The 23,823-nt window shown below is 44.3% G+C and overlaps 1 protein-coding gene across 2 annotated transcripts in view; it reads left to right on the top strand.

Annotated features, from left to right (window-relative positions):
* The window catches only part of LOC137644156 (dihydroxyacetone phosphate acyltransferase-like), a 48,434-nt gene that overhangs the window by 6,119 nt on the left and 18,492 nt on the right, over window positions 1–23,823 (top strand). For both annotated transcript variants that reach the window (XM_068377139.1, XM_068377138.1), the window contains exons 2-7: window positions 3,707–3,957; window positions 11,338–11,511; window positions 12,438–12,567; window positions 20,648–20,751; window positions 22,445–22,544; window positions 22,938–23,089. In XM_068377139.1, the coding sequence (XP_068233240.1) occupies window positions 3,736–3,957; window positions 11,338–11,511; window positions 12,438–12,567; window positions 20,648–20,751; window positions 22,445–22,544; window positions 22,938–23,089 (882 nt within the window). In that variant the 5' untranslated portion in view covers window positions 3,707–3,735. The remainder of the gene's footprint in view (window positions 1–3,706; window positions 3,958–11,337; window positions 11,512–12,437; window positions 12,568–20,647; window positions 20,752–22,444; window positions 22,545–22,937; window positions 23,090–23,823) is intronic.

The following is a 23,823-nucleotide window of genomic DNA, read 5'->3' as shown; positions in this document are numbered from 1 at the left end:
CTACTTTCACGTTCCTATTCATCCAGACTCCCAACCTTTCCTGAGATTCGTTTTTGGAAAGGTTGTCTACCAATTCCAAGCCCTGTGTTTTGGCCTAAGCACAGCTCCTATGGTGTTCACTCATCTGATGAGGAATATAGCAAAATTCCTACACTTATCGGACATCAGAGCCTCCCTCTACTTAGACGACTGGCTGTTGAGAGCCTCCACGAGTCGTCGCTGTCTGGAGAATCTCAACTGGACTTTGGACTTAATCAGAGAACTGGGTCTGTTAGTCAACATAGAAAAGTCTCAGCTCATTCCCTCCCAATCCATTGTGTACCTGGGAATGGAGATTCGGAGTCAGGATTTTCGGGCTTTTCCATCGGCCCCCAGGATAAGCCAAGCCCTAGAGTGCATCATGAGCATGCTGAAGAGGAGCAGTTGCTCGGTGAGACAGTGGATGAGTCTCACAGGGACCCTTTCATCACTGGCCCTGTTCGTCGAGCTAGGGAGACTCCACCTCCGCCCTCTTCAATTCCATCTTGCAGCTCATTGGGACAAGGGTTCGACTCTCGAAGCAGTCTCTATCCCAATCACCCAAGAGATGAAGACCACTCTCCTGTGGTGGAAGAACAATCTCCTTCTCAGGGAGGGCCTATCGTTGGCTATTCAGACCCCCAATCTTCATCTCTTCTCAGATGCATCGGACTCGGGCTGGGGTGCGACCTTGAACGGACGGGAATGCTCGGGAACGTGGAACGAGGAACAGGGATTACTCCACATCAACTGCAAGGAGCTACTAGCAGTTCATTTAGCCCTGCTGAACTTCAAGTCCCTCCTGCTAGGCAAAGTGGTGGAGGTGAACTCAGACAACACCACAGCCTTGGCTTACATCTCCAAGCAAGGAGGGACCCATTCGAGGAGCCTATACGAGATCGCAAGGGACCTCCTCATTTGGTCAAGAGGTCTAAACCTCACTCTGGTCACGAGGTTCATTCAGGGCAATATGAACGTCTCAGCAGATCGCCTAAGCAGAAGGAATCAGGTCATTCCCACGGAATGGACCCTCCACAAGATTGTGTGCAACAGACTTTGGACCTTGTGGGGTCAACCTACCATAGATCTGTTTGCCACCTCCATAACCAAGAGACTTCCGCTGTACTGTTCCCCTGTTCCAGACCCTGCAGCAGTTCATGTGGATGCTTTTCTACTGAACTGGTCCCATCTCGACCTTTACGCATTCCCACCGTTCAAGATAATAAACAAAGTTCTGCAGAAATTCATCTCGCACGAAGGGACACGGCTGATGCTGGTTGCTCCCCTTTGGCCTGCAAGAGAATGGTTCACAGAGGTACTTCAATGGCTAGTCGACATCCCCAGGACTCTACCTCTAAGAGTGGACCTTCTACGTCAACCTCACGTAGACAGGTTGCACCCAAACCTCCACGCTCTTCGGCTGACTGCCTTCAGACTGTCGAAAGATTCGCTAGAGCTAGAGGCTTTTCGAAGGAGGCAGCCAGTGCGATTGCCAGAGCAAGAAGGGTTTCCACTCGTAGAGTCTACCAATCTAAGTGGGAAGTCTTCCGGAGCTGGTGTAGAGCCAATTCAATATCCTCTACCAATACCTCTGTGACCCAAATAGCTGACTTCCTTCTACATCTTAGGAATGAGAGATCCCTTTCAGCCCCTACGATTAAAGGGTATAGGAGTATGTTGGCTTCAGTTCTCCGCCACAGAGGTTTGGACCTTTCTTCCAACAAGGACCTTCAAGACATTCTTAAGTCTTTTGAGACGTCTAAAGAGCGTCGTCTATCCACTCCAGGCTGGAACCTAGACGTAGTCTTAAGGTTCCTTATGTCACCTAGGTTCGAACCTCTCCAGTCAGCTTCCTTCAAGGACCTTACCCTCAAGACTCTTTTCTCGTCTGCCTTGCAACAGCTAAGAGAGTCAGTGAGGTTCATGCCTTCAGCAAGAACATTGGTTTCACGACCGAATCTGCAACATGTTCTTTTCAGCTCGGATTCCTAGCAAAGAACGAACTTCCTTCACGTCCTTGGCCTAGATCGTTTGAAATACCTAGCCTCTCCAACATGGTAGGTAACGAACTAGAGAGAGTTCTTTGCCCTGTCAGAGCTCTCAAGTATTATCTTAAGAGGTCTAAACCTATTCGAGGACAGTCAGAAGCCTTATGGTGTGCCATCAAGAAACCTTCGAGGCCCATGTCCAAGAACGGGGTTTCGTTTTATATAAGGCTTCTGATTAGAGAAGCCCATTCTCACTTAAAGGAGGAAGACCTTGCATTGCTGAAGGTAAGGACCCACGAAGTAAGAGCCGTAGCTACTTCGATGGCCTTTAATAAAAACCGTTCTCTGCAGAGCATAATGGATGCAACCTATTGGAGGAGCAAGTCAGTGTTTGCATCATTTTATCTTAAAGATGTCCAGTCTCTTTACGAGAACTGCTACACCCTGGGACCATTCGTAGCAGCGAGTGCAGTAGTAGGTGAGGGCTCAGCCACTACATTCCCTTAATCCCATAACCTTTTTTAACCTTTCTCTTGAATGCTTTTATTGTTGTTTTTATGGTTGTTACGGTAGGCTAAGAAGCCTTCCGCATCCTTTTGATTTGGCGGGTGGTCTATTCATTCTTGAGAAGCGCCTGGGTTAGAGGTTTTGTAGAGGTCCTTTAGTAGGGGTTGCAACCCTATATACTTTAGCACCTTTGGGTTGATTCAGCCTCCAAGAGGAACGCTGCGCTCAGTAAGGAAGACGAACTTAAAAAAGAGGCAGAGTAACGGTTCAATTCGACTTCCTTACCAGGTACTTATTATTTCATTGTTATTTGAGATAATTGTTATATGAAATATGGGATACTTAGCTATCCTTTAATCTTGTACACTGGTTTTCACCCACCCCCCTGGGTGTGAATCAGCTACATGATTATCGGGTAAGTTTAATATTGAAAAATGTTATTTTTATTAGTAAAATAAATTTTTGAATATACTTACCCGATAATCATGATTTAATCGACCCTCCCTTCCTCCCCATAGAGAACCAGTGGACCGAGGAAAAATTGAGGAGGTGTCAACAAGAAGTACTATAGTACCTGGCCACAGGTGGCGCTGGTAAGTACACCCCCTTCTAGTATTGTGATAGCTGGCGTATCCCTCCATAGAATTCTGTCGGGCAACGGAGTTGACAGCTACATGATTATCGGGTAAGTATATTAAAAAATTTATTTTACTAATAAAAATAACATTTTCACTACATTAGCCCAAAAATAAATATTGGAAGTGAAAAATTAATCTACAGCAGTTTCCAGAGACCTCTCATAATATCATAGACATTTTGCATGCATTAGTTAGAAAAGAATTACACGAAAGCTCAAGGGCAGGCCTGGATGCTGAGGGTCACCGAAGCAATGATCAATCTCCGTCATCCCACCCTTGCTCATTTCTGTGGCTGCCTCTTCGAATTCGTTCAACTCCCCGATGAGTGACAGATCTTTAAGGAAGTTTAATTCTGACTCTGTGTTCTCCTTAAATGATTCCGTACTCTTAATTAGTAAAAAACCTATAAATACATTAAACTTTATCCTAAAGAAAATGTATCTCTAGCTTTCACTTAATTTTTATATTCTAGAAGTATTTCTTATTTTGAATACAATACAGTACAGTATACTGTAGTTTTATTTGATATTCCATTTAAAGGATATTGTTTTTCAGGTTAGAATAAGTACTGACATCCTATAGTCATGGCTGAAGCTACATCAGAAAGCTCATATGCTCTCAGTGTCAGTGCTCAGTCATTACAGTACACGGACATATTAGCTGACCGTCGAGAGACAAGCGATCTACGATGGGCGTTAAGGGATTGGGAGTCAAAGGGCAACTACAAATTTGCGATGAAGATGTCACGCACGGAGATATTTGACAAAGTTATGCAGTCTGAGAGAGTGAAGTATACCATTAAGAAGGTACAGTACGGTATTATTTTAGTTATGTTCTTATGAAATACTGTATATTATACTTCTATACTGTACACTGAAATACAATGCAGGGCATGTAGTACAATATCAAGTGATTAATTGTAAATGCAGAATTGTAACTTCAATTATGCAGATTTATGCTAACATAGTTGTGAATACTGTATTCAATATTTTTCAATATTAAACTTACCCGATAATCATGTAGCTGTCAACTCCGTTGCCCGACAGAATTCTATGGAGGGATACGCCAGCTATCACAATACTAGAAGGGGGTGTACTTACCAGCGCCACCTGTGGCCAGGTACTATAGTACTTCTTGTTGACACCTCAATTTTTCCTCTGTCGTGCTTCCGGCAAGACGTTCTGGGATACGCTTATGATCTTGGAGTATTTTCACGGCTTTTGGTGAAGTATTTCTCTCAGATTTCGGCTGTCGCTTTACTGGAAAACTTCTATATTAGCTTAGATAGCTATTATTTAGTCCTGATTAACGGTTAACGATCTTTTGCTTGATTTTGAAACCCCACTTGGCTAACTCTTTTGATTCAAGATGTCTGACATTTCACAAGCCCCCACCCATAGACGATGTAGGTCTTGTAATAGGCGTATTCCGAAGGCCTCGGTAGATCCTCACACCGCTTGTTCTGACTGTAGGGAAAGGCCCTGTCAGTTAGAAGATCGATGTGAGGAATGCGCCGGACTTTCGGAACTTGATTTTGTCCGTCTTCTTAAGTATTCAACCAAGTTAGAGAGAGAGAGAGTTAGGAGGAGTTCTTCTCACTCTTCACTTTTTTCCTCACCTCATGATCCCCTACCTTTTCCTACCCCTGTAGTGGCTACCCCCGAACCTACTATTTGCCCTCAGCCTGATATGTCTGTTGTTTTGCGTGCCATTCAGGCCTTAGGTGACAAAGTAGAGTCAGTGGTTAGTGATCATAAGTCTCTTATGGCCGAAGTCAAGGAACTTAAGGTCAAGAGTGCAGTGGGTGGTATTAGTGCCAGTGCTGTGACGAGTGCTAGTGTCAGTGCAGTGCCAAGTGCTAGTGTCAGTGTCAGTGTGGTGCGTGAGGATACTTCTGTGCGTGCCAGTCGTCCTCCCAGTCCGGGACCTCTTGCAAGCTCCCAAGCCCAGGGGAGAAGCAATGTCGAAGGGCAAAAGGGTTCGGCAGGCCTTGATCGGCGCACAGAAGTATCCTCGGTGGTTGCGGGCGTGTCTTCCAGAGACCGTCACTCCCACCTGCAGACGATTGAGCCCGTCTTTTACTCGTCTGCTGATCAATTGTCAGGGAAGAAACGCTGGACTCAGGTCTCAAGACCACTCAAACGCAGAGTTCAGACCTCAAGAACTCAACCGGGCTGCAGTCATTGGATCAGCTCTGACTCGCCGCAGTCATCAGTTGAATGCACTCCGCCTAAGAGGAGTAAGGTTCTGCCGCAACAGATCTCTGCTGTTAAGGCTTTACCTCAGCAGACCTTAGTGTCTGCCGACCCCAAGTTGACTCTACTGCAGTCCATGCAGTCACAACTTGCGGTCTTGATGCGTGAGTGTCAGGCTGAGAAGGTTACACCTCCTCCTGCGATCGCTCCGCCTGACCGCAGTACTGCCTGCCAGGCGTACGATGTTGAGGCTCCTCAGGATACCTTACCACGTTCTGAGTTTACTGTTTCCAGTGGTGTGCAGCTCCCTCCGCCTTCCTTAAGGCAACCTCAGCAATGGGAACAGGAAGCTTATACCTTACTTCCTCCGCTTCCACTTGCAGTTCCACCAGTGAGGCAACACTCTCTTGAGGTACAACAACCTCTCCCATCCATGAGTCAGTCTCCTCAGCTCTTGCTGCAGCGAGCTCAACCCTCCTCAAGGCAAGCACCTCAACACCTTAGCCTTGCGCCTCAGGAACCTCAACTCGCGAGACAATTACTGCGTTCTGCGCAGCCACTACCTCATCGCTCACAGCTCACACCTCAGGAACCTCAACTCGTTCCTCAGGAACTTGCTACTGCGCATCCGCCAACCACTCAGCAAGCGCAACCCTTGAGTTCAGATACTCATGCCAGGAGTCAGCCTCCTCCACCCATGCGCCTACCTTCTGCTACTTCTTTTGATCAGCCTTTGCAGACTGAGCCTCAGGTGTTCCCTCAACAGAGTCTTGAAGAGGAAACCACAAATATTGTTGTTCCAGCTCGTGCTGACTCTGCTGTTCAGCATACCTTACCGATCTCTTCGCTACACTCAGGTGATGAGGTGTCTGATGATGAGGCTGCACACCTGGATCCCTCATCAGACGTGGATGAATCCAAGTCTTCTCCACCTTCTATTGACTTTCGTAAGGTCTTGGCTCTTTTTAGGGAGGTATACCCAGACCACTTTGTCTCTGCTATCCCCCGCTCTCCGCCATCTGAGTTTTCGCTGGGCATGCAGCCAGCTAAGTCTACTTATACTAAGCTCGTCTTAGCAAGGTCCTCTAAGAGAGCGTTAAGGATTTTAGGGGAGTGGTTGCAGTCTAAGCAACAACTTGGAAAGACTTCGTTCATGTTTCCTCCGACTAAACTCACTTCTAAAGCGGGCGTTTGGTATGCCACAGGAGAGGAACCAGGCTTGGGAGTACCTGCCTCTGCCCAGGCTGACTTCTCAAGTCTGGTAGACTCTCCTCGTAGAACAGCAATGAGGCGCTCTAAGGTTTGCTGGACCTTCTCAGACCTTGATCACTTCCTGAAGGGTGTTTTTAGAGCATTTGAGATGTTCAACTTCCTAGACTGGTGCCTGGGGGCCCTCAGCAAGAAGACCTCCCCTGCGGACAAGGATTCTGCCATGCTCTTAATGTCCTGCATGGATAAGGCCATTAGAGATGGATCTGGCGAGCTTGCTTCGATGTTTGTGTCAGGGGTTCTTAAGAAAAGGGAGCAGCTTTGTACCTTCCTTTCCTCCAGCATCACACCTTGTCAAAGGTCTCAACTCCTTTTCGCTCCGCTCTCGAAGTTCCTTTTTCCCGAAGAGTTTGTTAAGGACTTGTCTGCTGCCCTGATTCAAAAGGACACACATGATCTTGTGGCCTCATCGGCTCGTAAGACTAAGGTTGCTACCTCAGTCCCCAGGACTTATCGCACCCCAGTGGCTGATACTCCTGCTACGAGGTTCATACCGCCCTTTCGTGGTAGAGCTCCCAGCCGAGGAAGCTCCCGTCCAGACTCTTCCAGGAGCAAGTCTAGGAAAAGTTCCAAGGCTTCTAAAGGAAAAAACTGACTCTCCGCATCTCCAGACAGCAGTAGGAGCCAGACTCAAGATCTTCTGGCAAGCCTGGGAAAAGAGAGGTGCAGACGCCCAGTCTGTCAGTTGGCTGAGGGAGGGTTACAGGATACCATTCTGCCGCAAACCCCCTCTGACCACATCTCCCATCAACCTCTCTCCCAACTACAAAGAAGAGGACAAGAGGCTAGCGTTGCACCAGGAGGTGTCGCTCCTTGTACAGAAGAAGGCAGTGGTTATAGTCCGGGACCATCAATCCCCGGGCTTCTACAACCGTCTCTTTCTGGTGGCCAAGAAGACAGGAGGTTGGAGACCGGTGCTGGACGTCAGCGCGCTCAATGCGTATGTCACCAAGCAGACGTTCACGATGGAGACGACGAAGTCGGTCCTAGCAGCGGTCAGGCAGGAGGACTGGATGGTCTCGTTGGACCTGAAAGATGCCTACTTTCACGTTCCTATTCATCCAGACTCCCAACCTTTCCTGATATTCGTTTTTGGAAAGGTCTACCAATTCCAAGCCCTGTGTTTTGGCCTAAGCACAGCTCCTATGGTGTTTACGCATCTGATGAGGAATATAGCAAAATTCCTCCACTTATCGGACATCAGAGCCTCCCTTTACTTAGACGACTGGCTGTTGAGAGCCTCCACGAGTCGTCGCTGTCTGGAGAGTCTCAACTGGACTTTGGACTTAATCAAAGAACTGGGTCTGTTAGTCAACATAGAAAAGTCTCAGCTCATTCCCTCCCAATCCATTGTGTACCTGGGAATGGAGATTCGGAGTCAGGATTTTCGGGCTTTTCCATCGGCCCCAAGGATAAGCCAAGCCCTAGATTGCATCATGAGCATGCTGAAGAGGAGCAGTTGCTCGGTGAGACAGTGGATGAGTCTCACAGGGACCCTTTCATCGCTGGCCCTGTTCGTCGAGCTAGGGAGACTCCACCTTCGCCCTCTTCAATTCCATCTTGCAGCTCATTGGGACAAGGGTTTGACTCTCGAAGCAGTCTCTATCCCAGTCACCAAAGAGATGAAGACCACTCTCTTGTGGTGGAAGACCAATCTCCTTCTCAGGGAGGGCCTATCGTTGGCTATTCAGACCCCCAATCTTCATCTCTTCTCAGATGCATCGGACTCGGGCTGGGGTGCGACCTTGAACGGACAGGAATGCTCGGGAACGTGGAACGAGGAACAGGGAACGCTCCACATCAACTGCAAGGAGCTACTAGCAGTTCATTTAGCCCTGCTGAACTTCAAGTCCCTCCTGCTAGGCAAGGTGGTGGAGGTGAACTTAGACAACACCACAGCCTTGGCTTACATCTCCAAGCAAGGAGGGACCCATTCGAGGAGCCTATACGAGATCGCAAGGGACCTCCTCATTTGGTCAAGAAGTCAAAACCTCACTTTAGTCACGAGGTTCATTCAGGGCAACATGAACGTCTCAGCAGATCGCCTAAGCAGAAGGGATCAGGTCATTCCCACGGAATGGACCCTCCACAAGAGTGTGTGCAACAGACTTTGGACCTTGTGGGGTCAGCCTACCATAGATCTGTTTGCCACCTCCATGACCAAGAGACTTCCGCTGTACTGTTCCCCAGTTCCAGACCCAGCAGCAGTTCATGTGGATGCTTTTCTGCTGAACTGGTCCCATCTCGACCTTTACGCATTTCCACCGTTCAAGATAATAAACAAAGTCCTTCAGAAGTTCATCTCGCACGAAGGGACACGGCTGACGCTGGTTGCTCCCCTTTGGCCTGCAAGAGAATGGTTCACAGAGGTACTTCAATGGCTAGTCGACGTCCCCAGGACTCTCCCTCTAAGAGTGGACCTTCTACGTCAACCTCACGTAGACAGGTTGCACCCAAACCTCCACGCTCTTCGGCTGACTGCCTTCAGACTGTCGAAAGATTCGCTAGAGCTAGAGGCTTTTCGAAGGAGGCAGCCAGCGCGATTGCCAGAGCAAGAAGGGTTTCCACTCGTAGAGTCTACCAATCTAAGTGGGAAGTCTTCCGGAGCTGGTGTAGAGCCAATGCAGTATCCTCTACCAATACCTCTGTGACCCAAATAGCTGACTTCCTATTACATCTTAGGAATGAGAGATCCCTTTCAGCCCCTACGATTAAAGGGTACAGGAGTATGTTGGCTTCAGTTCTCCGCCACAGAGGTTTGGACCTTTCTTCCAACAAGGACCTTCAAGACATCCTTAAGTCTTTTGAGACTTCTAAAGAGCGTCGTCTATCCACTCCAGGCTGGAACCTAGACGTAGTCTTAAGGTTCCTTATGTCACCTAGGTTCGAACCTCTCCAGTCAGCTTCCTTCAAGGACCTTACCCTCAAGACTCTTTTTCTCGTCTGCCTTGCAACAGCTAAGAGAGTCAGTGAGGTTCATGCCTTCAGCAAGAACATTGGTTTCACGACCGAATCTGCAACATGTTCTTTTCAGCTCGGATTCTTAGCTAAGAATGAACTTCCTTCACGTCCTTGGCCTAGATCGTTTGAAATACCTAGCCTCTCCAACATGGTAGGTAACGAGCTAGAGAGAGTTCTTTGCCCTGTCAGAGCTCTCAAGTATTATCTTAATAGGTCTAAACCTATTCGAGGACAGTCAGAAGCCTTATGGTGTGCCATCAAGAAACCTTCGAGGCCCATGTCCAAGAACGGGGTTTCGTATTATATAAGGCTTCTGATTAGAGAAGCCCATTCTCACTTAAAGGAGGAAGACCTTGCGTTGCTGAAGGTAAGGACCCACGAAGTAAGAGCCGTAGCTACTTCGATGGCCTTTAATAAAAACCGTTCTCTGCAGAGCATAATGGATGCAACCTATTGGAGGAGCAAGTCAGTGTTTGCATCATTTTATCTTAAAGATGTCCAGTCTCTTTACGAGAACTGCTACACCCTGGGACCATTCGTAGCAGCGAGTGCAGTAGTAGGTGAGGGCTCAGCCACTACATTCCCTTAATCCCATAACCTTTTTTAACCTTTCTCTTGAATGCTTTTATTGTTGTTTTTATGGTTGTTACGGTAGGCTAAGAAGCCTTCCGCATCCTTTTGATTTGGCGGGTGGTCAATTCATTCTTGAGAAGCGCCTGGGTTAGAGGTTGTGTAGAGGTCCTTTAGTAGGGGTTGCAGCCCTATATACTTTAGCACCTTTGAGTTGATTCAGCCTCCAAGAGGAACGCTGCGCTCAGTAAGGAAGACGAACTTAAAAAAGAGGCAGAGTAACGGTTCAATTCGACTTCCTTACCAGGTACTTATTATTTCATTGTTATTTGAGATAACTGTTATATGAAATATGGGATACTTAGCTATCCTTTAATCTTGTACACTGGTTTTCACCCACCCCCCTGGGTGTGAATCAGCTACATGATTATCGGGTAAGTTTAATATTGAAAAATGTTATTTTTATTAGTAAAATAAATTTTTGAATATACTTACCCGATAATCATGATTTAATTGACCCTCCCTTCCTCCCCATAGAGAACCAGTGGACCGAGGAAAAATTGAGGAGGTGTCAACAAGAAGTACTATAGTACCTGGCCACAGGTGGCGCTGGTAAGTACACCCCCTTCTAGTATTGTGATAGCTGGCGTATCCCTCCATAGAATTCTGTCGGGCAACGGAGTTGACAGCTACATGATTATCGGGTAAGTATATTCAAAAATTTATTTTACTAATAAAAATAACATTTTTATATACTGAAATACAATGTAATTGAATTATACTACTGTATGTATTAACCCTTTTACCCCCAGGCTATTTGGAAATTTCCAACCCTTAACCTCCAAGGGGTTATTTTTTCCCCAGCACATTTTGCAGTATATTTTTTTTCAAATTGCTCTAACAGCCTTAATTTTTGTCATAGAGAGGTCAGGTTGGTCTCATTCTCTTGGAAAATGCCTGAATTTTCTCAAAAAATTATCAAAACTATGAAAAAAAAATTTTTTATAGCATTTTTTTGCAAGGACGTACCGGTACGTCCATGGGGGTGAAGGGATGGGTTTTGTGAAACGTATCAGTACGTCCTTTGGGGGTAAAAGGGTTAATACCACTTTATTTGTGGAACTTTGATATGTCAGTTACCCCTGCTAAAGAACTGGTTACATAACTTCTTACGCTTTATAAATTTGACAGATGGTAGATTCAGGTCAAGACAGAGAGTCCCTCGAAGCGGAGGTTTCATCAATCTTGGAACAAATGGGCCACACACAAGAATTAGCGGTCATTAGAAAGTTTGCTTTTGTTCTGCCAAAAATTATGAAGAAGATCTATGGTAGAATTCTCATCAATGAAGATGGAATAGAAAAGGTAAGCTCTCTTGATCCCTCTGAGTTTTAAAATTTCACTGTTTGCGGGAATGTTATACATTCAAGTTAGGTTAGTGTATATCGCTGTACTCGAGTTTAAAACATAATAAAGGATGATTTTCTGTGTATGACTTCAAAATTTTATCAAAAACTGAGTGGAAAATAATAAATAGTTTTCAGTATTATGTTGTTTATGTCATAAACTTTACGTTGTATATGGTGACCTGTATAAAACAGAATTATTAAGTATGTTTACACTATGTGTGCCAAATTCTCATATAAGTAGTTTCACAATAATCCTGTACTTGCCTTTTTATGTTAGGTTTAATTTACCATAAAAAGAGATAAACAGTTTGGTATTAGGGAATGAACACTTGCATGTGCATTTTCCACTTTTTCATCAATTTATCTCCACTTATATACAGTATGTAGATTTGGTGCTTGGCCAAATCTGCATTCTAGTTGTTTGAAATTTTATTCAGCATAAAATATCCCTGCTTAAACAAGACACCTCAGATTTTATATTTTTTTTAACCCTTTTACCCCCGGGGTATTTGGAAATTTCCAACCCTTAACCCCCAAGGGGTTATTTTTTTCCCAGCACATTTTGCAGTATATATTTTTAAATTGCTCTAACAGCCTTAATTTTTGTCATAGAGAGGTCAGGTTGGTCTCATTCTCTTGGAAAATGCCTGAATTTTCTAAAAAAAAAAAAAAAAGTATCAAAAAATATAAAAAACAAATTTTTATAGCATTTTTTTGCAAGGACGTACCGGTACATCCATGGGGGTAAAGGGATGGCTTTTGTGAAACGTACCAGTACGTCCTTTGGGGGTAAAAGGGTTAATAGGCTAATTTGACTTTGATAGGTAAATATAAAGCATAATAATGTATTGTATTATAAAATGTCTTGCCTTTCTCTTTCAGTTACGAAGTACAATGGTGGAAACTCCAGTCATCCTGCTCCCGACACACAGATCATACGCTGATTTCCTCTTAGTTTCGTATATTGCCTATCACTTCAATTTGCCGCTTCCAGTCATTGCTGCAGGAATGGGTAAGATGATCGTGCCTCGCACACTTTGAGTTTTGAAAGTTTGGATGGCAGAAGTTTGTTTTTCTTTTTAATATTATTACAGTAAAGTCCTTTTTATTTAAAGAATATTTTTAAATATTAAACCTAGCCGGTGAATATATAATAGCTGACGTCTCGGACGGCTCGACAGATTCCAAAAACTCGCGAGCGATCGCCGTGAAGGTTGCGGGTGTGACCACCAGCGCCGACTGTCGGCCAGATACCGCATATACTTGTCAAGTTCTCCAGTTCTTCTCTGTCGGTCTTGTCGACAAGTTGGTTCTGCTCGCTTATGACCTTGAGTTTTCGACCTATTTGGTGAAGTACTTTATTTTGGTTGTTTATTGGCTTTCGCTGTGATGGGTGTTTTTTCTTCAATTAAACTCTTGAAACCCTTTTTTTGGCTGGTGTTTATTGTAGATGACTTTGGTTTTGACTTGGATTTTCTCTGATTGTTCAATATGGCTGACCCTTCTCCTATCCCTGAACCTAAATATCGCAAGTGTGCGAGGGATTGCAACAAACGTCTTCCCAAGGCCTCTATCGACCCACATACCGTTTGTTCTAATTGCCGGGGTAAATCCTGCCAATTAGGAGATTGGTGTGATGAGTGCGTGATCTTGTCGGAATTCGACTGGCTTGAGTATGACAAATATACTCGTAAGCTGGAGAGAGATAGGGTGAGGAGAAGCTCCTCTAGATCTTTGGAATTTTCCTCCTCCCATGCCCCTGAACCTAATCCTTCCCCTGTAGTAGTTGTTCCTGAACCCCCTACTAGCTAGCACTCATGAACCGTCCATGCGGGATATGTTTCTAGCGATTCAAGCTTTAGGCGAAAAAGTTGAGTCCTTAGCATCGGACCGTAACCAACTCATGTCAGATGTTAAGTTGTTGAAGTGTCAGAGTGGTAAAACAGAAAATCGTAGTGATAAAGTGATAAGTGCGCAAAGTGTATTTAGTGTTGCGACCGAGGGTTCGTCTGTTCGTGCTTGTCGCTCCCCTAGTCCGAGACGTCTTTCAGGCTCCCCTGCACCAGGGAGAAGTAATGTCGTAGGACTTAAGGGGACGAGAGGCGTTAACCAACGTACAGACGTTCCCTCTTTGGTATCGGACGTTTCTCGTCAAGATTGCCCTTACCATAAGACGGGTGAGACTGTGTTCTCCTCGTCATCCGAAGACTTATCGCACAAGAAACCTTGGCGCAAGGTTTCTAGACCCTTGAAGCGAAAGTCAGTCCCTTCAGGACAGGTCCAGCGTCCTGGCTGTAGCCATTGGGACAGCTCTGACCTTTTGCAGTCGTCGGATGACTGTTCGCCTATTAAGCGTAAGCGTAACACGGGGTCTGAGGGTCGCGGTAGAGGCAATGTTTTGCCAACGCAGACGTTACCGACGTCACGGCCCGTTCCGACTCCCGTTGATCTGAAGTGGGTTGTCCTGCGGGACATGCAGTCTAAGCTTGCCTCCCTTATGGAAGAGTATGACTTTGAGCAGATTCGCGATGATCCTTTGCTTTCGAGTCGCCAGTGTGCTGAACGTGACTCTGGCCGTCAGCCGCCCAAACGAGTGTTTACTCGTCCGTTTGACGTTAGTGCTGACGTTTCTAGTACTTTGAAACGCGATGTCAGTAGTCTTTCACGTCAGTCACGTGACATGGATCCTCCCTTGCTGCAGTCTCCTACTGACGTTCAGCTGCTGCCGCCGCAGCCCCGCACTGACGTTCGCCGACCGGCTCCGTTGCCTCGACGTGACGTTGAGCGTCAGTCACCGCAGTCGGAGGTTGTTTTGCCTGCTCAGACTCTGCAGTCAATGCAGTTCCGACGTGACGTCGAGCGTCAATCAACTTCAGCTGTTGTTGTTGGTCAGTCACAGGGATTTCAGTCCTTTCAGCAGCGGCGTGATGTCGCTTCCTCTTCTGCTACTGCTGCTCCTTTGCTTGTTGACATTGCCTGTCAAGCGTTGCCCCCTCGCCAGGTCTCTCCTTTTCATGAGACTCGGCAGTTGTCGGACGAAGTTCCGTCGGATGAGGAAGTCGCTGATCCCCTTCCAACTGATATTCCTTTGGGGACTTTGTCGGACGGAGAGGAGCCTAAAGCTGCTCAGCCCTCTCTGGATTTTAAAAAGATCATGCTGATTTTTAAGGAACTGTTTCCTGACCATTTTGTAACTGCTGCTCCTCGTTCGCCTCCGTCAGAGTTTACGCTAGGCCTAGCTACTTCGACGCCGTCGTTTACTAAGCTAGTGCTCTCTCGCTCTTCTAAGAGAGCTTTGTGTTTACTAGGCGATTGGTTGATCACCAGGAGGAGTTTGGGGAAGACAGCCTTTGGTTTCCCCCCTTTTAAACTGGCTTCTAGAGCGAGCGTCTGGTATGACACGGGAGAAGTTCTCGGCTTGGGAGTTCCTGCCTCTGCCCAGGGAGACTTCTCAAGCCTCGTAGACTCTCCCCGTCGCCTGGCCATGAGACGCTCTAAAGTTTACTGGTCCTCTTCGGACCTTGATCATCTCCTCAAAGGGGTTTACAGGGCCTTCGAAGTTTTTAACTTCTTGGATTGGTCGCTGGGAGCCTTGAGCAGGAAGATCTCCTCGGCCGACCGTGATGTATCCGTGCTTATTATGTCCTGCATGGACAAAGCTATCCGTGATGGCTCTAATGAGCTCGCCGCTACCTTTACGGCAGGAGTCCTTAAGAAGAGGGAGACTCTTTGCTCGTCCCTTTGGGCAGGAGTAACTCCCTTCCAAAGGTCAGAGCTTCTCTTTGCCCCGTTGTCATCTGCCTTGTTTCCTCAGCAGTTGATTAAGGATATTGCAGCTTCTCTGGTGCAGAAGGATACCCACGACCTGATGGCTACGTCGGCGCGCAAGGCTGCTCCTTCATCATCTTATGTCGTAAGACCCAAGCTCGATACTCCAGCAACTAGGTTTATCCCGCCCTTTCGTGGCAGACCCCCAGTAAGGGAGCCGCTCGTGCCGACAGTAAAAGAGGCAAGAGGAGAGGATCCAAGTCCTCCCGTGGCAGAGTCTAACTGCCCACGTCCTCAGACAGCGGTAGGGGCCAGACTGAACAACTTCTGGCAGGCCTGGGAGAAGAGGGGTGCAGACCGAGAGTCTGTGTTGTTGCTCAAGGAGGGGTACAAAATACCTTTTGTACGGAGACCTCCTCTGGTAAAAGTTCCTATAGACCTCTCTCCCAGGTATCGAGAGGAGTCAAGGTGACAGGCACTACAACTGCAGGTGTCTCAGTTGCTAGAGAAGGGAGCGGTGGTGAAAGTCTCGGACCTTCAATCACCGGGATTTTACAACCGTCTCTTCCTAGTCCCAAAGCATACAGGAGGTTGGAGGCCGGTGCTGGATGTCAGTGCGCTCAACGTTTTTGTTGTCAAAACAAAATTTACGATGGAGACCACGAAGTCCGTCCTAGCAGCGGTCAGAAAGGGAGACTGGATGGTCTCTCTCGACCTGCAGGATGCGTACTTCCACATTCCTATACTGTACACCCGGATTCTCAACCGTATCTGAGGTTTGTATACAGGAATGTGGTGTACCAATTCCGAGCACTGTGCTTCGGCCTCAGCCCTGCTCCTCTTGTTTTTACGAGGCTCATGAGAAATGTGGCAAAATTTCTCCGTTTATCGGGGATTCCAGCCTCCCTGTACCTGGACGACTGGCTGCTCAGAGCGTCGTCCCGGCATCGCTGTCTGCAGGACCTTCAATGGACGTTGGATCTTGCAAAGGAGTTGGGACTGTTGGTGAACTTAGAGAAGTCTCAGCTGACTCCCTCCCAAACGATTCTCTATTTGGGGATGGAGATTCGCAGTCTAGCTTTTCGGGCTTTTCCGTCTGCCACCAGGATAGATCAAGCCTTGCTCAAAGTCCACCTCATGCTGAGAAAAGACCGTTGCTCAGTGAGAAGTTGGATGAGCCTCCTAGGGACGCTGTCATCCCTGGAACAATTTATCTCTCTAGGGAGACTTCACCTTCGCCCTCTCCAGTTCCATCTAGACTCCCATTGGGACAAGAACAAGACTTTGGAAGCTGTCTCAATCCCGATCTCCGAACCAGTAAAGACGTGCCTGAACTGGTGGGACAGCAACATAGGTCTTCGAGAGGGTCTGTCCCTGGCGGTCAAGAACCCAAACCACGTGTTATTTTCAGACGCGTCGGATTTGGGTTGGGGAGCGACTCTGGACGGTCTGGAATGTTCGGGTCTTTGGACGTCGGATCAGAGGAGCCTTCACATCAACTGCAAGGAGCTGTTGGCTGTTCACTTGGCCTTGACGAGTTTCGAGAGTCTTCTCCGAAACAAAGTGGTAGAAGTGAATGCGGACAACACCACAGCCTTGGCGTAAATCTCCAAGCAAGGAGGCACTCACTCCCACACACTGTTCGTCATCACAAGGGACCTCCTCATCTGGTCAAAAGATCGAGGCATGTCACTGTTGACGAGGTTCGTCCAGGGAAAATTGAACGTCTTGGCGGACTGTCTCAGTCGGAGAGGTCAGGTGATCCCTACAGAATGGACCCTCCACAAGGACGTGTGCAAGAGTCTTTGGATGACTTGGGGTCAGCCCACCATAGACCTCTTTGCGACCTCATTGACCAAAAGGCTCCCGACCTATTGCTCTCCAGTCCCAGATTCAGAGGCGGCCCACATAGATGCCTTTCTGCTGGACTGGTCTCACATGGACGCTTACGCATTCCCGCCGTTCAAGATCATCAACAGAGTTCTGCAGAAGTTCGCCTCTCACGAAGGGACAAGGTTGACGTTGGTTGCTCCCCTCTGGCCCGCGAGAGAGTGGTTCACAGAGGTACTTCAATGGCTGGTAGACGTTCCAAGGAGTCTACCTTTAAGGATGGATCTCTTACGGCAGCCCCACGTAAGGAGTCTTCATCAAAGCCTCCCCGCGCTTCGTCTGACTGCCTTCAGACTATCGAAAGACTCTCAAGAGCTCGAGAATTTTCGAAGGAGGCAGCCAGAGCGATCGCGAGGGCTAGGAGATCATCTACTATCAAGGTTTACCAGTCGAAGTGGGAGGTCTTTAGAGAGTGGTGCAAGTCATCCTCTATTTCCTCTTCCAGTACCTCTGTAGCCCAAATTGCAGACTTTCTCTTGCATCTGAGAAATGTTCGCTCCCTCTCTGCTCCCACTATTAAGGGCTACAGGAGCATGTTGGCTTCTGTGTTCAGACATAGAGGCTTGGATCTGTCAAATAATAAAGATCTCCAAGACCTCCTTAAGTCCTTCGAGACCTCTAAGGAGCGTCGTATGTCAACTCCTGCTTGGAACTTAGACGTGGTCCTAAGGTTCCTAATGTCCGACAGGTTTGAGCCATTGCATTCAGCCTCCCTGAAGGATCTCACCCTCAAGACGCTTTTTTTGGTGTGCTTGGCTTCGGCTAAAAGGGTCAGTGAGATCCATGCCTTTAGTAAGAACATCGGCTTCTCTACAGATAAAGCCACATGTTCGCTTCAACTTGGTTTTTTGGCAAAGAATGAACTGCCTTCTCGTCCTTGGCCTAAATCTTTTGATATACCTTGCCTGTCAGAAATCGTAGGCAACGAGGTTGAAAGAGTACTGTGCCCAGTTAGAGCTCTTAAGTTTTATTTGGCTCGTACTAAACCATTACGAGGTGGTTCTGAGGCCTTATGGTGCTCCGTTAAGAAGCCCTCATTGCCCATGTCTAAAAATGCTTTATCGTACTTTATTAGATTTTTAATCCGGGAGGCACATTCTCATTTAAGTGAGAAAGATCGTTGTTTGCTTAAGGTCAAGACGCACGAAGTGAGAGCGATAGCAACTTCGGTGGCTTTTAAGCAAAACAGGTCTCTGCGAAGTATTATGGACGCGACCTTTTGGAGGAGCAAGTCGGTGTTCGCTTCATTTTACTTAAAAGACGTCCAGACTCTTTATGAGGACTGCTACACCCTGGGTCCATTCGTTGCAGCGAGTGCAGTAGTGGGTGAGGGTTCTAACACTACATTCCCTTAATCCCAATATCCTTTTAAACTTCTCTTGAAATGTTTTTAATCTTGTCTTGGGTTGTACGGAAGACTAGGAAGTCTTTCGCATCCTTTTTGATTTGGCGGGTGGTCAAATGTCGTTTCTTGAGAGCGCCCAGATTAAGGGTATTGATGAGGTCCTGTTATATGGGTGGTCGCCCTGGATATAACAGCTCCTGGGAGTCTTTCAGCATCCTGAGAGGATGGCTGGGCTCCGTGAGGAAAGCGGACTAATAAGGCAGAGTAATCGTCAGAGTCAGCTTCCTTACCATGTACCTATATTTAAGTGGGTTTTTTTTATGATATAATTGTCAAAAACTCATGAGCATATTCGCCTTTATTGCATTAATACTGGTCTCTACCCACCACCATGGGTGTGAATCAGCTATTATATATTCACCGGTTAAGTTTAATATTTAAAAATGATATTTTGATTATAAAATAAATTTTTGAATATACTTACCCGGTGAATATATAAATTAAAGGCCCTCCCTTCCTCCCCGATAGAGACCCAGCGGACTGAGAAGAACTGGAGAACTTGACAAGTATATGCGGTATCTGGCTGATAATCGGCGCTGGTGGTCACACCCGCAACCTTCACGGCGATCGCTCGCGAGTTTTTGGAATCTGTCGAGCCGTCCGAGACGTCAGCTATTATATATTCACCGGGTAAGTATATTCAAAAATTTATTTTATAATCAAAATATCATTTTAGTAGCAAATTGTGAGAATTTTATTATAATACTTTTCTTGCATTTTGTCATTCAAACAATATTTATTTCACAACAAACCCATTAGCTACATGACTTACATTTAGGGGCTTTCATGAATCCTAGACTTCATTTCTAATTAAAGAAATAAAGACCATCTATTGACTGGATAGCCATACCACACATCACACACATTTTGTGAATCCAGCTTCTTGACAACAACCTCTGTAAATCTAATTATAGCTGATTATCTAAATATTCAGTCTGTCAGTGTCTGATTTGAAATATTTTACAAAATAGTTCTTGAAATTACAAAATACAAAATATAAATTTCCTGAAAGCAAAGAACATTATCTCTTTTACCCCCAAAGGATGTACTGGTACGTTTCACAAAACTCATCCCTTTACCCCCATGGACGTACCGGTACGTCCTTGCAAAAAACTGCTATTTACATTTTTTTCCATAATTTTGATAATTTTTTGAGAAACTTCAGGCATTTTCCAAGAGAATGAGACCAACCTGACCTCTCTATGATGAAAATTAAGGCTGTTAGAGCAATTTAAAAAAAAATATACTGCAAAATGTGCTTGAAAAAAAATAACCCCTGGGGGTTAAGGGCTGGAAAGTTCCAAAAAGCCTGGGGGTAAAAGGGTTAAGTAATATGCTTGATACATGAAAAGCTGTTCTGCTTTACTTTGGTTACTGTTACATTGTATATACTGTACAACACTTTTAAGAATGCAAAAGAAATGAGCTAAACAATAAAGACATTCATAGTATATTGTATACTTAATCATATATTTAGATGACATTTTATTTTTCAGTTTGTGCTAGATTCAGTCAAGTGTAATGCACAGCAAATCAGTTCATTGGAAATGATCAAATACAGTACTGTAACATTATCTCTTTCTTTTCTTTACCCTGTACTGTAGTCGAGTATCACACTTATACTTTACATTGAACACTTTTAGCAGTAATAAAGGTGTTTTTTTTTTTTTTTTTTTTTTCTATCCGGGTAGCTCCTAGCTGCTATGCTTTATGCCTTTAATATTTCATTCATTCCTATTAGTTTGTTTCCTCCAAGCTGTCTACTGTAACTTGATTCCAAGTAAATCATTTGTGTTAGCCATACAGAAGTCTTAAAATGAAACTGTGTGGTCTGTTTGAACTACTCTACATTAATATTAAGTGTTCAACTGCAGTTTACTAAACATATTACCATAAAGTGCCTTTCTTGTGCAGTAAAGCAGTAGAATTTGATGTTACAAGTAGATATACTCATCTTTTTAAGCCATATGTTTTTTTTTATATTGTCCACTTTTGAAAAGACTTAATGTTCCTTCGTATCAAATTTCAGATTTTATGAATATGGCTGTTGTTGGCGAAATGTTGCGAGGATCCGGGGCATTCTACATACGACGCTCTTTTATGGATAACCCTCTTTACTGGGCTGTTTTCCAGGTATTTTTCCGATGGTTTTTCTGTAGTTGACAAATTTAGCACTCCTTAGACAACTTGACAGTGAATACACTGTCATTAATAATAATGACACCATCATATATTTTATATCAAAGTTGGGTTTAAACTTGATGAATTGATTTTTTATGCTCAGCAAAATTAAGAATAAGTTAATTCCATCAAAAGCAAAAGTTTAAATTACTTTCATCGCAGCCCCTTCAATCATAAATGTACCCCTATGTGTTATGTTTTTCCTCAGACTCAGCAATCATATATCTAGCAGAAAGAAGAAGAATTGAAGCTGAACCTAAATGTTTGGTTACAGTTTTGATTGCCCACAAATATTTATAATCTGTTGTACTGTTATCAAATGTGTCCTGATTTGCCCGATTCATCTTCTCATAGCGGGATTTTAGTTTTTCAGTGCTTTTCTAATCCTATTTTGATTGTCATTGGTTATCTCATCATTCTTTTTCAATCATTTTCACCTCATTTCCATTCTGTAAGTGATGACAGGATATGTACACCCTGGAAGGTGTTTTTCAGTTACCAAGGTTTGCTTGTTTTTTAACTTTAAAAGGTGAGGTATGGAGTCTTCATTAGGGTTAAAGAGATTCATCCGTCTTTGTAAATAAGGGGTATAGGTTAACATCACATTAAGCTATCATTCATAGGCTCAAATCTTACTATGGGAGTTAGGGTCTCTTCATTTGTTCATTTCAAGTCAAGGCATCTGAAGGAAATGCATGGAGATTTCTTGTTCTTTTTTTCTGAGTGAGATAGAAATTGAAATCCAAGTACTTGTACAGTTGAACCTCCTTATAATTGACTAACAGGAGGAAGGGGTGACCATTATTGCCAATACTGTAGTCAGTTGTATCCACAATAAGTTTCCCGAAGCATAAAATCAAGCAAAATCATACTAAATTGTATAGACCACGGGCCTTCTATATATGCCCAACATATGGGAGAATAGCAATACGAGCAGTTGAGTTTATTACGCTTTTGTTTTTTACACTCGGATGGCACAATTAAAAAATGTAAATTAAATGAAACTCAGGAAAGCAAAGTAATAGAAGTGAGGATTGTAAGGTAAATGAAACTCACAAAAACAAAGATTACTTTAAGCATGAGCCAAATCAAAACAAACTGAATACAGTTCCGGAAAACACTAGTGAGTAATACGGGAATTACTACTGCTATCTTCCCTGCTATTAAAATCAAACAAAATTATAAAAATAAGTATACAAGAATACTATGTAAATGAGTGTTAAATGTAAATACCATATATATTGCATACTGTATAAGATGACTTTTAGATTAGACGAGGTCAAAAATTAAGGTAAAATTTAATTCAGTTGACTCATCTATGTAGTGCAGTATAAGACTACTGCTAAATTACAAAGCCATTTGCATACAGTACTGTATTAAACATAGTGCAGTTAGACAGTCTGTTTCAGCAGCATTTGGAGGGAGTGTATAAGTACCTTCCTTGGCTCTAGCAGAAATCCAAATCCAATCCAAATCTGATCTTGGAAAATAATATCCATTGATAGCTTGTCTTGATCTTTTATGAATAAAATTGACCATTCGATTAAGGGTCTATTACGGTTAAAACATTACAGTATACAGTTTTAACAATGCACAAGTAACCTCTGATCCAATATATATCATGCAAGTGTAATTTTTTTTGTAGGAATATGTTCAAAATTTGGTCGAATATACTGGTTCTCCCCTGGAGTTCTTCTTAGAGGGCACAAGAAGTCGTAGTGGAAAATCCCTGCCTCCAAAGCTTGGTAAGCCATTAACATTCATTTACTGTGTCTTTTACTCTATACTGTAGATATGAAGAGAGAGTAGGTTTTTGGAAGTTTATGTCTAAACATGAAAGATTAATGTAAAGAATACAGTACTGTACAGTTCTGTACTTTATGTGCCTGTAGTGTGCATACTTCATTCATTTTTTTGCTAATTTACTGGCAGCTTCATCTTAAATGTAATGTGATATAGCTTTTCCCTCACCCAGCTTGATAGAAATTTGTCTTAGAAATAGATGAAAAATTCACTGGAGAAAGAAATGTATTGCATCTGAACTACTGTATATTGGTGTCAAAAGAAATTTAAAATACAACAATTCTTTGTAAGATAATGGTGAAAAAGAAATTTTGATTTATAACTTTTTCCCCTAGGTCTTCTAGGATGTGTTCTAGAGTGTTGGCTACGAGGTAGACTACCAGATCTAGCAATTGTTCCTATCAGCATATCCTATGACCGAACACTTGAGGAAAAACTTTATGCATATGAACTCCTTGGTGTACCAAAGCCTCCAGAATCAACCTCAGTAAGCTAATTTACTTCATTTTCATTGTTGAACGAGTGAGATTCTAGTTGTATGTATGCCAAATCACCGTATTACTAAGAAAATAAAAGTATATCACTTTTTTATTATTATAAATTGTTGGTTGGATTAAATAGGTAGTTATCTTTTATGTGAAGATCTGTTGAACTATAAAATTTTCAATATTAAACTTACCCGATAATCATGTAGCTGTCAACTCCGTTGCCCGACAGAATTCTACGGGAGGGATACGCCAGCTATCACTATACTAGAAGGGGGTGTACTCACAAGCGCCACCTGTGGCCAGGTACTACAGTACTTGTTGTTGACGCCACCTCACTTTTTCCTCTGTCGTGCTTCCGGCAAGCCGTTCTTGGATACGCTTATGATTTTGGAGTATTGTTCACGGTTTGGTGAAGTATTTCTCTAAAATTTGCAGCTATTCGCTATACTGGAAACTTCTATATTAACTTAGTTGTAGGGGAAGAAGGTAAACGTTTCTAGAGTTTTTTCTTGTTCTCAAGCTTTATGCGGTGAGAGATTTTAAACGTAGTTTATTTGATCTAGTGTTTAGTCTCTTTCCAGCCACTGAATTATTTATCTTTCATTAGATTTTTCTGTTACATTGTAATTCTGTTTTCGCAATTACTAACTTTTGAGAAAGGATAGAATTGCGTGTTTCAGGTACAAACCACTTAAAGTTTCGAGTTCAGTGAAATAAGTGCAAACAGGAAATC

This window comes from Palaemon carinicauda, chromosome 7 (assembly GCF_036898095.1).
Source record: "Palaemon carinicauda isolate YSFRI2023 chromosome 7, ASM3689809v2, whole genome shotgun sequence".
Classification (NCBI taxonomy): domain Eukaryota; kingdom Metazoa; phylum Arthropoda; class Malacostraca; order Decapoda; family Palaemonidae; genus Palaemon; species Palaemon carinicauda.
Note: the sequence above shows the minus strand (reverse complement) of the source record. Positions and strands in the feature narration are given on the sequence as shown.